At 34.8% G+C, this 14,266-nt stretch overlaps 1 protein-coding gene across 4 annotated transcripts in view; it reads right to left on the reverse strand.

Moving 5' to 3' along the window:
* The window catches only part of Cpeb2 (cytoplasmic polyadenylation element binding protein 2), a 69,309-nt gene that overhangs the window by 1,608 nt on the left and 53,435 nt on the right, over positions 1-14,266 (reverse strand). For all 4 annotated transcript variants that reach the window (XM_046423657.1, XM_046423654.1, XM_046423652.1 and 1 more), the window contains 4 exons: positions 10,267-10,385; positions 9,711-9,825; positions 6,860-7,041; positions 1-2,407 (listed from right to left, as the gene is read on the reverse strand). The exon at positions 1-2,407 is cut by the window's left edge and continues 1,608 nt beyond it. In XM_046423657.1, the coding sequence (XP_046279613.1) occupies positions 2,180-2,407; positions 6,860-7,041; positions 9,711-9,825; positions 10,267-10,385 (644 nt within the window). In that variant the 3' untranslated portion in view covers positions 1-2,179. The remainder of the gene's footprint in view (positions 2,408-6,859; positions 7,042-9,710; positions 9,826-10,266; positions 10,386-14,266) is intronic.

Below are 14,266 nucleotides of genomic sequence, written 5' to 3' on the forward strand. Positions count from 1 at the left end.
AAAGGAGATGTCATCAGTCAAAAAAAGTGTGCCATAAAATAGCTGACTGCTGGAAAAATCTCTCTCAGAGATATAAAAATAGTGCGTAACAAATGTCAAAATGGATCGAGGTTTGGCAGGGTTAAGGTTAGAAAAGAATACTCCAAAAAATCTGGAGGATCATGGTTAAGTAACAAATAGGGAACATTGACAAATAAATTAGTAAAAAGCTCTTCTGAAAACAGCATCAACTTTAAACATTAAAAACTTGAACCACAACCACAATAAAACAGCAGAGTTAGACATGAACCACATATTTTTACAGTACAAAAAAGCACACCGTAGACAACCAATATTAAGATCAACACTTTGCTCACAGGAAGGATTGTCCCAAGGGTTTGCTATAATGGCAACACCCTTGTAATTTTCTCTCTTTAGAGTCAAAAATCTTAGTTCTGCATTTTTTTTTTTTTAAAAAAACATTTACCGTTGTTGGGTGCTTTGCTTAGATTGCAGAGTAACTCTTACATTAAAATATAGGGGCTAGTTGCATTAAAAATGCTCTAAAGAGAAAAAATACCACTAATGATATTCTAATAGTGTTCAGTACCAAGAGAAACTCATTAACTATTGCATGTTTCCATGCTACTTTCTCAAAAAAGAAAAAAGAAAAAAAAAAACTGCAAGCAAAGTCATTACCAAAATTCCTTCATCAAAATTTTTTAAAAAGCAATTCTTAACCATTAAGAACAACAATGTTCCATGCAACAGTGACCCCAGTTTAGACAGAAGACCCCAATATACATAGATCAAACATGTAAGCAAGTTTAAGCCAGATTTCACCATTATCTTAAAGGTAAAATTTAATTTTATGCAACTAGCCATCTGATATTTCCCCATCTCCATTTTGACTTTACTTAGATTTACTAAAGTTCTGCATTCTTCTATAAAATTTGTTTAAATATGGGTTTCTTATGGGTCTTACATTTGGTGACTGGTTAGCAGTGTGCTGGCCATCTTTGGTTTATAAAGGATGTCTTAACCATGAACTCTCAAAGGGGCTAAAATCAACTTTCTTTAAAATTCTTGTATTTTTCTTTTATTCAATCTTTTATCTATACTATATCACTGCACATGAATTAGAACCGCACATCACAAAATTGCACAGGGATTACAAATATTACATCCAGTCTGCATAAAATCGAATTCCACTACTGACCAGATCACAAAATGGCTGCACTCTCTAATCTAAAACTAATTTGCATATTGTACACATGTAGGACATTTTTAACTTGAAGTCACAATAATGCATGCAAGTTCGCTTTTTTTAAACAAATTTTATAATTTGTTCATGCTACCTAGATTCAAGAGAGCTTTTTTGAGCATTTGCAATACCTCACCTCTTGTTAGTTAATAATTCTAGTGCATGCATATGGTGTATACAGGTAAGTAAACATGCATTTTTTTTTTTTCACATTCTAAAACTATGGCAGTCTAGGCCACATTGTGCTGCCTGCATTTTATCTGCAATGCAGTGTGTCTCTAACGCTTTCAATCCCGTATTAATAGGTGGCATTTACACATAACACCTATATAGCAGCAAAGCTAATACAGCTTGTGATTAAAAATGTTTAAAAATAGCTAATAAATCAGATTATCTTGAGGTATTATTTCTTGCAAGTCAAAATGGAGAGCAAAAAAATCAACCCTAATTTTTAGTTTATGTATACACTGAAAATAGCAACAATAAAAATAAGCATTTGTAGCAGACATATTCCATCTTCACTATTATTTTGCTACCTTTGGTAAAGTTACTGGGGCAGATCTTGAAGTTAAAAACCCATGTTTAGAAATAAGTGCACGCTTCACCCACTATATAGCAGCAGACTGTGTTGCCCCTACGCAAAACATTCTCATATCTAATTTTAACTTTACATATAAAAATAACTTGGAGAAAATACAAAAAAACATTTTATTTTAACATGAAAATATCACAAAAATTAGTAAGCCTGAGATGTAGGGTTTTGGTGAAAAACAAGAGGCTTGTAGTGTTTTGGCTGCTGATAAAGATGCATGTATTGATAGCTGGGGTGAAAAGCAGAAGAATGCACTTATTTCTTCTGCATGTCAGTATCTTCAGACACAGTAAGCCACATGCACCCTTTCTTTCCTTGTTGAAACAGAGGCCAGTTTGCTATTCTTAGTTCCAGCGGAAGTGAATCTGTCGTGGACGATCAGCACCTTCCTTCACCAATGGCTTATGGAACTCACGTCCTGCACGAGAATGGATATTTGCCCAACAAAACTCACAGTAATACTGCAGGCAAGTGACATTGGCACAAAAAAAGGGAGCAAATTTTCCACCACAGCGTGCACCCTGGCATTCATCGCACATCTGGTCATCTAGCACATATGGCTTCACCTCCACCTAGAGAAAGAGAAGGTAGAAAGTGTCTCATTAAGGTTGGGTTCAGGAATCAAATTTATTGATGACTTAAAATGTTTATACAGTGTTCTAGAGAAAAGGACTAGCATGAAAAGTTGAGAATGTAGAAAGTTTCACAAGGAATTAGTTTTTAACCTATATAGTAGGTTAAAAAAAAGACATCTGTTCTTATACTAATTATATTTTGTTTATAATTGGCTGTGTGGTTAAGTGACAAGCAGTTAATTCTGCTATTTTATTTTATTGTGTTTTCTTCAGAAGACTATAAATGGTGTTTACTGTATTTTCCCAAAATGAAATACTTTCTAAAAACCTTAAAAATCTAATTGATTTGCAAGACATTCCATCTTCTCTTTTCTTGAACTAATATCTCTGAAACACCTTCTCTGAAACACCTTGTATTGATATTTTGAGAGTTGGGGGTGACTGTGAGTGAAAAGCAGACAGGCTATCAAGCAGTCATGGAAGACAAATGGTTTCCACTCGTCTTTTCCCTTATTCTTATACCAAAAAGATGGCAACACTCTTGACACTGGTTAAAGCAGAGCTTCTCTACTGCAGGTGAGAGCTACACCTTTCTTGTGACTAATTGGTACAGACAAACCAGAACCATGCCTCACTTGTTAAGAGCATGTCTAGATTTCTGTGGATTTATAAGGTATAAATCAAAAGGCTCACTGTGAAGCTCTGACTCAGCAGAGGATGTAAAGATGGCAGTCAGGCTGAAGGATAAGATCTCTCAACCTCAGTTTCCACATTGTAAAGTGAAAATAATACTATCTGGCTCTGAGTTGTGAGGATTTAATTATACAAGAAAAAGCATGGCAGGGCTTGGGCACATGGCAAACACTATTTAAATCAGTGTTAACTATAATTTGCTGCTATACCCTTGCTTCCTGTTCAGAAGAGTTTTATAAATGGAAGTTTATTATCTTGTCTGACTGAACAGTGCCAAAGAGCCAAAAGTTCTTAGCTATTCCTTAGGAGAGGACAGAAAACTGAGTGTTTTGAAGGGCAAAGTTTGAGATATTGTAGAATTTGCTATGGTAAAAAAATAACCCAACAAATTCTATTGAATTCATAACTATTTATGAAAGTATCCTTTAAAATACAAATTGGAAACACATAAAAGCTGATGAAAAGGAGATTTCTACCCCAAATATTTGATAGGAAGGTAATGGAATTACACCATTACTTATATTTATTATTTCACTGATTAGGATCAGTATAAGCATATTTAATGTAGGCTAGACATTCTATTTTTCTGAATTGCCTGTTTATATCTTTTTTTTTTGGTGGGGAGGGTACTGGGGATTGAACTCAGAGGCACTCCACCACTGAGCCACATCCCCAGTATACATTTTATTTAGAGACAGGGTCTCACAGAGTTGCTTAGCACCTCGCCATTGCAGAGGCCTCCTGAGCTGCTGGGATTACAGGTGTGCACCACTGCGCCCGGCTGTTTATATCTTTTTTAAAAATTGACTTATAAGTTATTTTTGCAAGTTAAGAATTTTTACCATTTTCCTATTGATCTACAATTTTTACAACAAAATTTTTATGCCCAAATTTTACCAACTTTTTCCTTTATGAATTCTCTCTGACCTCTGCCATGCTACTGTTTTTGATTCATCATATTCATTACAAATAAAATTAACAAAGTGCATTACTGTGATAAATGAATAAATGCAGGTAATGTGAGAGTTACAACTTCCTCTCATTAGTTTATAAATCCCATGAGCATAGGGATGGCAACCATGGGCTCAACATTCAGTTCTTAATATCTAGCAGAATGTATGGCATGAAGCAGAAACTCTGAAAACATCATAGAAATAAATGTGGTACATTTACATGCTTTCTGGGTTACTTTCTTGTGATTGACATTTTTCTTAACAATTTCAAGCACACTGAAACCAGGGTCTGTGCTGTTTACTTCCCTTTTATAATATTCCCCCAAATATGCTCAAGAGCTACTGAATGTAAACTGTTGATTGACTAAAATGGAATGATTTAAATTTTCTAGATATTATTTAATGAAGCTAATCTACTTATACCAAAATCACAGAATTCAAAAAGAAATGTGTGAAAGGGAGTTTCATCAATGTTTGACCTAGTTTTATTTTCTGCCTTTTCCTTTTTTCACTTCAGAGAACCTACAAAGTAATATTCTGTCACCCTGGACTCATAACTAGTGAAATAATGAACAATTAATAATTATACAACTTGAAATATAACACAATTCAATCCAGTATCTACCAGAAATTAGTGAATTAATTGTATTAGTAATGAAAACAGGCAAAACATACAATTAAACACAGCTCTGTTGTGACTGTGCTTCCCAGCTATCAGAGAGATAAGAACTAAGCCTCAAAATGTACATGAGGCTAAAAGGTTAAGGTGAATACATAATTTTAATTCCTTCAAAATAAGTAAGCAATGAATCTTTGGGATAGTATACATTTCAGTTTATACAGTCATTCAAGCTATTTTATGATTTAATAATTATATTTACATTGAAGAGATGATGGTATCAAGGTTAATGGCATCATATTTCCATGTATAAAAAATACTGGTTACTTCTAAAATAGTGACGAATCAAATTCTTTCAAATAAGATTCGAAATATACCTTTGTAGCATACAGCTTAGAAAATAAACTTTTCTCTCGGTTATTTCAATACTTTAAGAAGGCCCATGTTTTTAATTCATCTGCTCTGCATCTGAGTTGCTGTTTAGGAATCAATACTCTGCTCCAAATAACTGGTCCTTCCTACCATTTTGGAACAAAGAGGTGTGAGGTATGACACAGCAACCATCTTTTCCTTCTGCTTGCACATATTGAACAATTATACACATGTAAATATCTTCTTCAGTGATCCATCACCTCTTTCTAAAAGTAGGGGATAAGACTAGATCTGTGGTCTTCACAATGGCTGTACATTAATGTCACCAGGGGGAGCTTTATAAACTCCTGCTGCCCTGGTGTATCCCAGACCAAGGACAGCAGAAGCCTGAGGGTAGGACCCAGAACTCAAGATTTTTTTAAGTTCTCAAGTGATTAATGTGTAGCTGAGGTTGAGGACTACATGACTAGAGAAATCTAAGGTTCAAATCAGTTCAAAAAGTTTATATATGTATGTTTGAATAAAAGCATAGCCCTCCTCTTATTTTTTCTTTTGGTAATATTTTATGTGGCAATGCAAACAAAAAAAGCCATTCTGCATTTATTGACCAAACCTTTGCTGTACTTCTTTTGTAAATAGGATGATCTCATAATTATATTGATGGCTACTTCTGCAATCCATAGTCTAGTCAATTTGAATTGAGTCATCTAATTTCCCTGTCCTCAAAATATCTTTCAATGTGCAAAGCAGCCTCAGAAAAGGCTTCATGACACTGTTACACTGGAAAAATAAAGTGCTCACTCAAGTTATAGCTACCAATTTGGATTTTAAAAAATTCCTCTACCCCATATTGTTAGTATATTTCAGGTGTACTGTAAATGTAAACATGGTTATTTTAGAAAATTGGTTAGCTATGTAAAAGAACTCTTCCTAGATTTTTATGATATGGATCTATAAATGAATGAGTTATGTTCACTTCTTTGCCCCATTTTAGATGGTAATCAGTGCTTAGAATTATTTAATAGGACAGGTTTTAATTATAATTCACAGAACTTGGTGACGGTGTAAGTAATGCTACCAAATTGCTAATGTTTTAAATTTTAGATCAATCAATTTAGAGAAATTACACAATGTATTTTAATTTAAAATTTTATTATTAAGAATTAACATTTAGCTGGGTGTGGTGGTTCATGCCTATAATCCTAGCAGTATGGGAGGATAAGGCATGGAAGATTGAAAATTCAAAGCCAGCCTCAGCAACTTACTGAGACCCTGTCTCAAAATAGAAAAAGGTCTAGCGATGTGGCTAAGTGGTTAAGCACCCTGGGACACAAAACAAGAACAACAAAACCCACATTGAAATAGTACTCACTCTGCACTAAGTCCTATTCTAAGTGCTTATACGAATATGTGAATTCATTTAGTTCTTAAATTAACTAAGACAAACACTAGTACTGTTTTCCATTTTATTAGTAGGCATGGATTAGATTAATTTGCCCAGGATTACAAAGCAAATGGTGGAAACAGGAATCAATCCCAGGCAGCCAATATCTTTCCGTGGTTGGAAAGATAGCTGCCACCCACTGGCTGATAAAATGGTAAACATAGCTTTAAAATGATCTATATTCATGATTTTTACAGTATACTTACTTTAAAGTATAAGAATTGTGCATTTCAAGGATACTTTGATATAACTCTAAGAGATAAAGGAGTATAAAAAGTGTTTGAATATATTATTAACTCTTTAGAGTAACAAGCTTTGGATCAGCAACTTCTTATGGGACATAAATGACTTCCCAGTATGCAACTTACGCGTTTATCAATATCACCATGCTGAAGCTGAACAAATCGAGCACTAATGGCAGCAATATAGCTCTGCTGATTGGAAAAAGCAACCCGACCAGCACCTTTTGGGTATTTTAGCTCTGGATCTGTGTCAATTCCTGCGTAACAAACTCCACCATATAGCCGGTCCATGATCATAGCAAGTTCCACTTCAAAAAAGAAAGATGTTCGTATTAAATATGAGAAAACAAAGCAAATAATAAGAATTTTTAAGTACTTTTAAAAAAAGTCAGTGGAAGACAATAGAACATTAACAAAACTCAGTTGCTAAAGGAGGGCCTGGAATTAAGAAGCCTTTTTTCTTTAGTTTTTAAAATATAAAGTTAGACTCACCACCACATTTTACCACACTAACCCTACATATACTATATGCTATCTTCTTTTCTAGTGTAAATAGTCTCATGCTTTCTTTTCTCAATCTGATCCTGTCACCTATATACTAGGTCCCATCTGCCCTCACAGTGGAAGGATATGCTTTGGCAATTCTCCCTCCCCTCCCTCATCCTTACCATCAGTTTTTCTCTCATACTGGTCATTTCCAATACATTTTTGTTTTGGATTGTTTTCGAAATCTCTTTTAAAAGATGCTCACAACCATATTTCTCCTTCTCTGGTACTACTTCATTTTTGTGTTCTCCTTTTACAGACAAACTCTTTAAAAATTTTTAAGGTACTTCTGAATCCCTGCCTTCCTATTTTCAGTTCAACCTTTAATAATCAGACTGCAATCATTCCATGACTCTGCTTTAATTGCTCATGTCAAGGTCAACTTTCCCTAGTAACAAGTCCAATGGTCCATCTACCTATAAGCAGCACTGACCATGATTAATTTTTTCCGTCTTCTTGAAATATTTCCTCCATCTGGCTTCCAAGATATGTTGTTCTACTAATTTGCACTTCACTGATAATTTTCTCTTCTTTGGTAGTTCCTACTCAACTCTTTTGACTTTTCAATGTCAGAATGCCTTAAGTTTAAATCCTCTATCTATACTCCTGGCTTTGGTGACTCCTGAATTATGACTTTAAATACCATTAGGAGATTTCAAGCTCCTGAATTTTTATCTTTAGTAAGAACCTCTCCTGTGGACTCCAGATTAATAAATACAACTGTCTACTGGACAACTCATATTGCAGATATGCTATAGATATTGCAGTATCTGTTAAATATCAATATCTACTGATTTAAAAATGGAATACATGTAAAATTGATCTTCCTCCATCTCACTAAACACATTCCAGTGAGTTTTTGCTGACCCAGTTCATAAGCAAAAAAAGGATAACATTGCCAAGTAAAGATCCTTGGCTACCATGTTTTCTTTTCCTCCACTACACACATGAAGTTGATTTTCAAAATATACCTGGGATCTAATCTCCTCACTTTCATTTCTAACATCCTGTTTCAAGTTATCATCATTTTCACCTGCTTTATAACAGTCTTATCTCTCTGATTCTGACCACCCCCCCTTAGTTACTTCCAAAACAGTAAGAAGAATGATTGTTAAAAAAACTATACCAGATATCATATGGTTTAACTGAAATTTCTATTTACAACCTCTGAATGGTGCTGTGAACTTGTGTTCAAAACCAAGCTCACAGTCTTCCCTTCCAACTTGCTCCTTTCTCCTGTGTTACTCATACCTCAGTGGAAGAAACCACAATCCAATATTGGCTCAAAATTGAAAGCTAAGATTCAACTTTTGCATTTACTTCATGAGTATTTGTGATATCTGTTTGCCTAACTCTTTGTCCACTGTGACTACTCATCCTAGCCACCACTGTCTCTTGGACTCCTAACTTGGCCTACCCATATTTATTTGCAACATTAGCTCAAATGCAAGTATGATATGTCCTCCCTCTGCTTAAAAACTCAAATGGTCTCCCCTTGCTCTGAGGATAAATATCAAATCAGCCTATTAAAGACTTGTATGATATAACTGGCATTAACTTTTCAGTGTCTTTTTGTGTCTCTCGCCTCACTCCTTGCATCCTCAATCAGCCATTCTGGGCTTCCTCCAGTTCCTCCATTGCACCCAGCCTCCCTGTACTGAAGACTTCTAAACATGCTATTTATTTTTTCTAAACTGCACCCCTCACAGCACTCCTATTGCCCCACTCCTATTCTTTCTGTTCACCTTTATATCAGAGCTCAAATACAAGTATCTTTAAAATATCAGTTCACATCACATTTCCTTGCTATATGCTCATCTACTCTCCACAGTCTTTCATTATAGAAGTCATCATGTTTAAGTGTGTGTCAACAGTTCTTTAACACACATGTCCCAGACTGGAAGAATGATGGAATTCAGAGGATGTGTGGTATCACGTAACTTGCTGACACGGTGGGCACTTGCATCTCCAATTCTATCCTATATGACATTTTTCAGGAGACTTCTGGTTTTGGCTATGATAAACAGAAGTTTATCACTCATCTAAAATGATAATTTAGTAAATGGATAAAATATAGGAAAAACTAAAAAATATTCCATATTTATTCAGATATCAAAATCAACCTACATAACATATGCAGTATATCTTAGAGAGTTGTACTTAGGAGTCTGAAGTAGTCAAGTGGGTTCTTCTCAGAGTTTGCTTGATGTTAGCTATTGACATTGATAGATGAGTATCCAATTATCCAATTCCTTCGAAATTTCAACAAAGGTTTTCAAAATTCTTTAGAGCTATTACTGGTATAATTAAGAATCTGCCCCTGCCCTGCCAAATGATGTCAGGTCCATAATAACTGCCAATGTTTACTGAATTCACTAACACACATTTAAATGATGTTTTAAAAAGCAAAATTTGTTAAGATTTGACTTACCAGCCCTTAACGGCCTAGGAACACCTCCAACAAAAATTGTTTTTCGGGGATCCAAAGGTTGAGAACCGTCCATAACAAAATCACTATCACTTAAATTCCAAGGACGAATTTGAACCTATAAAAAAATTACATTTGAGCCTTACTCCTTTCATTGTTTACAAATTTTATAATTGGATTCAGAGACAAATTATGAGTATAATTTTCTATCTAGATACTATAACTCTCCTGAATGTTTTAAAAACTGAAATTTTAACATGGTAGTTTTTTCTTTTTCTTTTTTTTTGTTCTGGGGAGTGAACCCAGGGGCTCTTGATCACTGAGCCACATCCCCATCCCACCCCTTGTCCCCGCTTTTTAAAAATATATTTTTATATTTTATTTAGAGACAGGGTCTTACTGAGTTACTAGGGCCTTGCTAAATTGGTTGAGGCTGACTTTGAACTTGCAATCCTCCTGCCTCAGCTTCCCAAGCTGCTGGGATGTTTGTTTTTAAACAAACATTTCAAAAGAATTTTAGAAAAATTTGTAGCATGCAGTTCATATGGTATTTACTTACTGGTTTGTCCTTGATAGTAGGGCTGGAAACACACAAATAGAGCTTTCCATCTTCTTCAATACAAGCATCAATTAGTGCTTGAACTGAGCTCTCTTCTTGAAAGAGAAGGAATGCATAGCCTGGAATAACCATTAGAAATGAGGCAATGTGTCAAGTAAGAGACTTCACCTCAAATTTCAGTACTGTTTAGGAAATATATGATTTTTTTTCTTTTTTGGTGGGGGAAGCCTTATCAAATAGGACTTGAGTCATTATGTCTTCTAAAAGAACACAATATCTTTTATAATATATACAAACACAGATAGTTAAACAATTAGCAGCTTTCTGTAGAGCACTTACCATCAGGTATTGTATGTACTAAGAACTTTACCTAAATTATTTCATTTGATTCTCACAAGTCTATTAATTATTGTCCCCATTTATAGAAAAAAAAGGACTTAACAAGAGGTTAAATTACTTGCTCAAAGACAATGTCAGAGCAAGTAGTTAGCTGAGTAATTTCAAACTCAAGTTTGCCCCGGGGTCTCCCATGTCTAATAGTGAGAGATATCACATTCTTATAAAGAACCTGGCAGAATTAACCTGTTTAATGTATTAAAAGCTAGAGTAAGCTAGAGTTTCCTTCAAATATCCTCAGAATAATACGAGTTCTAGAGCATACTTTGGGTCAACAGCACACATGGAAAGGCCTAGGAAATTCTGTAAGTACTGAGAAAATTCTAGTATTCCTAAAAACTTTCAGATGATACTAAGAAAGTTACCCTACAGAGGTTGGAATGAAACATGTTATTTAAGGATGGGTCAAGGACTTTTAAATCAAATCGCAGTTTGAAGACTAGGTTGAGAGCTGGTATAAGCTCCTATTTAGATACCTATATTATTGGGAAATAGTCCTTCCCTTCTTTACTGTGAACCAACTGCCAATATTTTTGGAAAAAACATGCATTCAGTTGGGTGCTACACCCAACTATTCAAGAGGGTGATGCAGGAATGTGAAAAGATCAGTCTAGCCTCTATGACTTTGTCTCAAAATAATAAGGTGCGTAGCTTAGTGGTATAGTGACCCTGAGTTTAGTCCTCAGTACCCCCTCAAAAAAAAAAAAGGCAAAATATAAGTTATATAAAAGCTAGTGTCAATTTTTTTATGGCAAGTTTTCTATTACGAGATTATTCTCAGCAGCTGAAAACAGCAACTGACCTAAAAAATGTCTTGCCTTGACAACATGTCTATCCAAATAAATGAACAACATTGTAATCTAGTCCCAATATGAAGCTGCCATCAAGTAGACTATGCACATCTGGTTCTGTGATACAATGGGAAGTGCAAGGTCACGTACTCAGAACTCAAAAAAACAGCTATTGTCAACAATAGATTCTATGTCACAAAGGTAGCAATAAAGTATTTCCTTTTATTTTTTATTTTTTGATACTGAATATTGAATCCAGGGTTGTCTAACCACTGAACCACATCCCCAACCCTTTTGTGTGTGTGTGTGTGTGTGTGTGTGTGAGAGAGACAGGGTCTTGCTAAGTTGCTTTGCTGAGGCTGGCTTCAAACTTGCAATCTTCTGCCTTGGCCTTCTGGGTTCCTGGATTACAGGTGTGTGCCACCAGACTATGCACGATCAAAAACACTTCTTGGATTTTTGTAATTGCTTGAAGAAATTTAAATATGCATGAAAAAATGAAAACTAATCTTCTTTAAGGCTTTAATTTTGACACAAAAGATGAGAGAACTATAGCCAATCTAGGCACAGTAAGAAACCATCAGACTAATTTACTGAAATAATACTTGAAATTCAATATTTTTGCTTAATTTTGTGATAATTTTGATATTAATATTTTAATATTACTAAATTAAAAAACATCCATATTTTTAATATTACTTAAAAATTTTTTGTTACCATTTGTAAAGAAATGTTTGTATTATAAAAATTAAGCAATATGGCAAGTAAATTATAACCTAATGCAAGCCATTAGATATTAAAATATCTGTATGTTTTCTTTAAACCATATAATGATTTCTTCAAAATTTATTATAGTAAGCTAATGTGATTGTTGGTCACTGTAAAATAGAAGGTGTATGTGTGGCTCAGCTTCTATAGGCTCAAGTCCCTGCTTTATTACAAGGTAGCTGTATCAACTAAATGGTTCTACATCAGTGTTTTCCAAGCCATGAAAGAATACTGAATTACAGAAACAAGAAAATACTTGAAAGAACAAGGCTTGGAAATACTAGTCTTTGGCAATAGCTATAATTAACTATAATTGTATCAAAAAACCTATGATTTGCTAGTGCTATTTTTTCCCTTTAGTTTAAGAAAATAAACACTGAAAAAAACAATAACAATGGCAAAAACAGCAATGAAGACAACTGTTGTGTTTTACTAATTGTTACAACCCATCCTTCTAGGCTTGGAATGCCATTTCTCCTATATAAGCAAGTAGTTCATGTAAAAATTTGTATCTGTCTCCACCCCAAAATTTCAAAATTCTTTCTAAAATTATAGTCAGCCCTTAGCATCCTTAGGGGTTTAGGTCCATAATTCCCCACAGAAATCAAGATTCAGGGATGCTCAAGTCCTGTATATAAAATGTACCTGTATATAAAATGTACATGCAAATATACATTATAACTCCCATATACTCCAAATCAGCTATTACTTATAATAGCTAGTACGATATAAATGTTAAATAAGCAGCTGTATAACAACGACAAGGAGAATAATTCTTACATGTTTGGTGATGATGCAAATATTCTTTTTCACTCAATAATTTTGATACGTAGTTGAATTTATCAAAGACAGGAGCGTAAAGATACAGAGGGTTAACTGTACATTTCAATTCCTGCCTAGAACCCTGTTCAACTCCTTTTTATCTATCTAAATTACAGAATAGCTTTTAGAATTCAAAATTTCTCAGTGAAGATTTCTCCTACCTACTTGAGATCAAAGTAATTTTTCTATCCTGTAGCTTTTTTTGTTACTTGTATCAATTATTGGGCAATTATCAGATCATGAATTACTAATAATACAAGAATACAAATATTTAAAAAAATTATAAAAATTATAACCTAATGCAAATATTTACAAAGTTTAAAGACATATAAAGACAGTCTTACAGAGGGGAGAAAGAAACTGACACTAACAATCACATATCTGTGAAGTTGTGAAAGAGGCAGTGCTCCTAGCAAGGGCAACAAGGGGAAGCTGATTTACTAGGAAGGGCCTCTCCTAGTAAGTAACCAATGCATAAGCTGAGATAGAAAAGGTAATTAGGGAATATACAGACAAAGAATTATGGAAAGAACCTTCAGGCCAGGAGACATACAGAGAAGCCCTGAGGCAGGAGAGAGCAGAACCAGTTCTGGGACTGGAGGAAGACAAGAAGTAATAGTAGAAGAAGATAGAAAGAAGGGAGACCAGACAAGGTAAAAAGCATTTTTGCCTTTATCTTAACAACAAGAGGGTTTAGAGAAGGGGAATAAGTAATGGGATCATCAGTTGAGTTTTAAGAGTTGGCTGTAGCTGGACTGTGGTGGGAGAGGAAGAAAGCAAGAGATGTGGACAGAGAACAGCTGGGGTAGACCCAGTGAGGGAAGACGACAGCTTAAGCAAGAACATTAGAAACAGAAATTTTTACTGAACACTCAACCTTTATAAAAGAACAAGATGATAAAACTATAACAGCAATAGCTGAAAACTAAGCTAACAAAAATTATCTATATGGAGCCAATTTTCTCTTTAAACTTAAGGCTTGAAGCTGGGCATGGTGGCACACACCTGTATTCCCAAGGATTTGGGAGCCTGAGGCAGGGCCAAGTTCAGGCCAGCCTTAGCAACTTAGTGAAGTCCTAGGTAACTTAGTCAGACCCTGTCTCAAAATAAAGAAATCAATAGATAAAAAATAAAAGGGGCTAAGTGGGGCTAGTGATGTGGCTCAGTGGTTAAGATGGGTTCAATTCCTGGTACCAATAATAAGCAAACAAAGGCTGGAGACC

The sequence above is a fragment of the Marmota monax genome, unplaced genomic scaffold (genome assembly GCF_021218885.2).
Source record: "Marmota monax isolate L192 unplaced genomic scaffold, Marmota_monax_Labrador192_F-V1.1 WCK01_AAM20220418_F8-fsc00009, whole genome shotgun sequence".
Taxonomy (NCBI): domain Eukaryota; kingdom Metazoa; phylum Chordata; class Mammalia; order Rodentia; family Sciuridae; genus Marmota; species Marmota monax.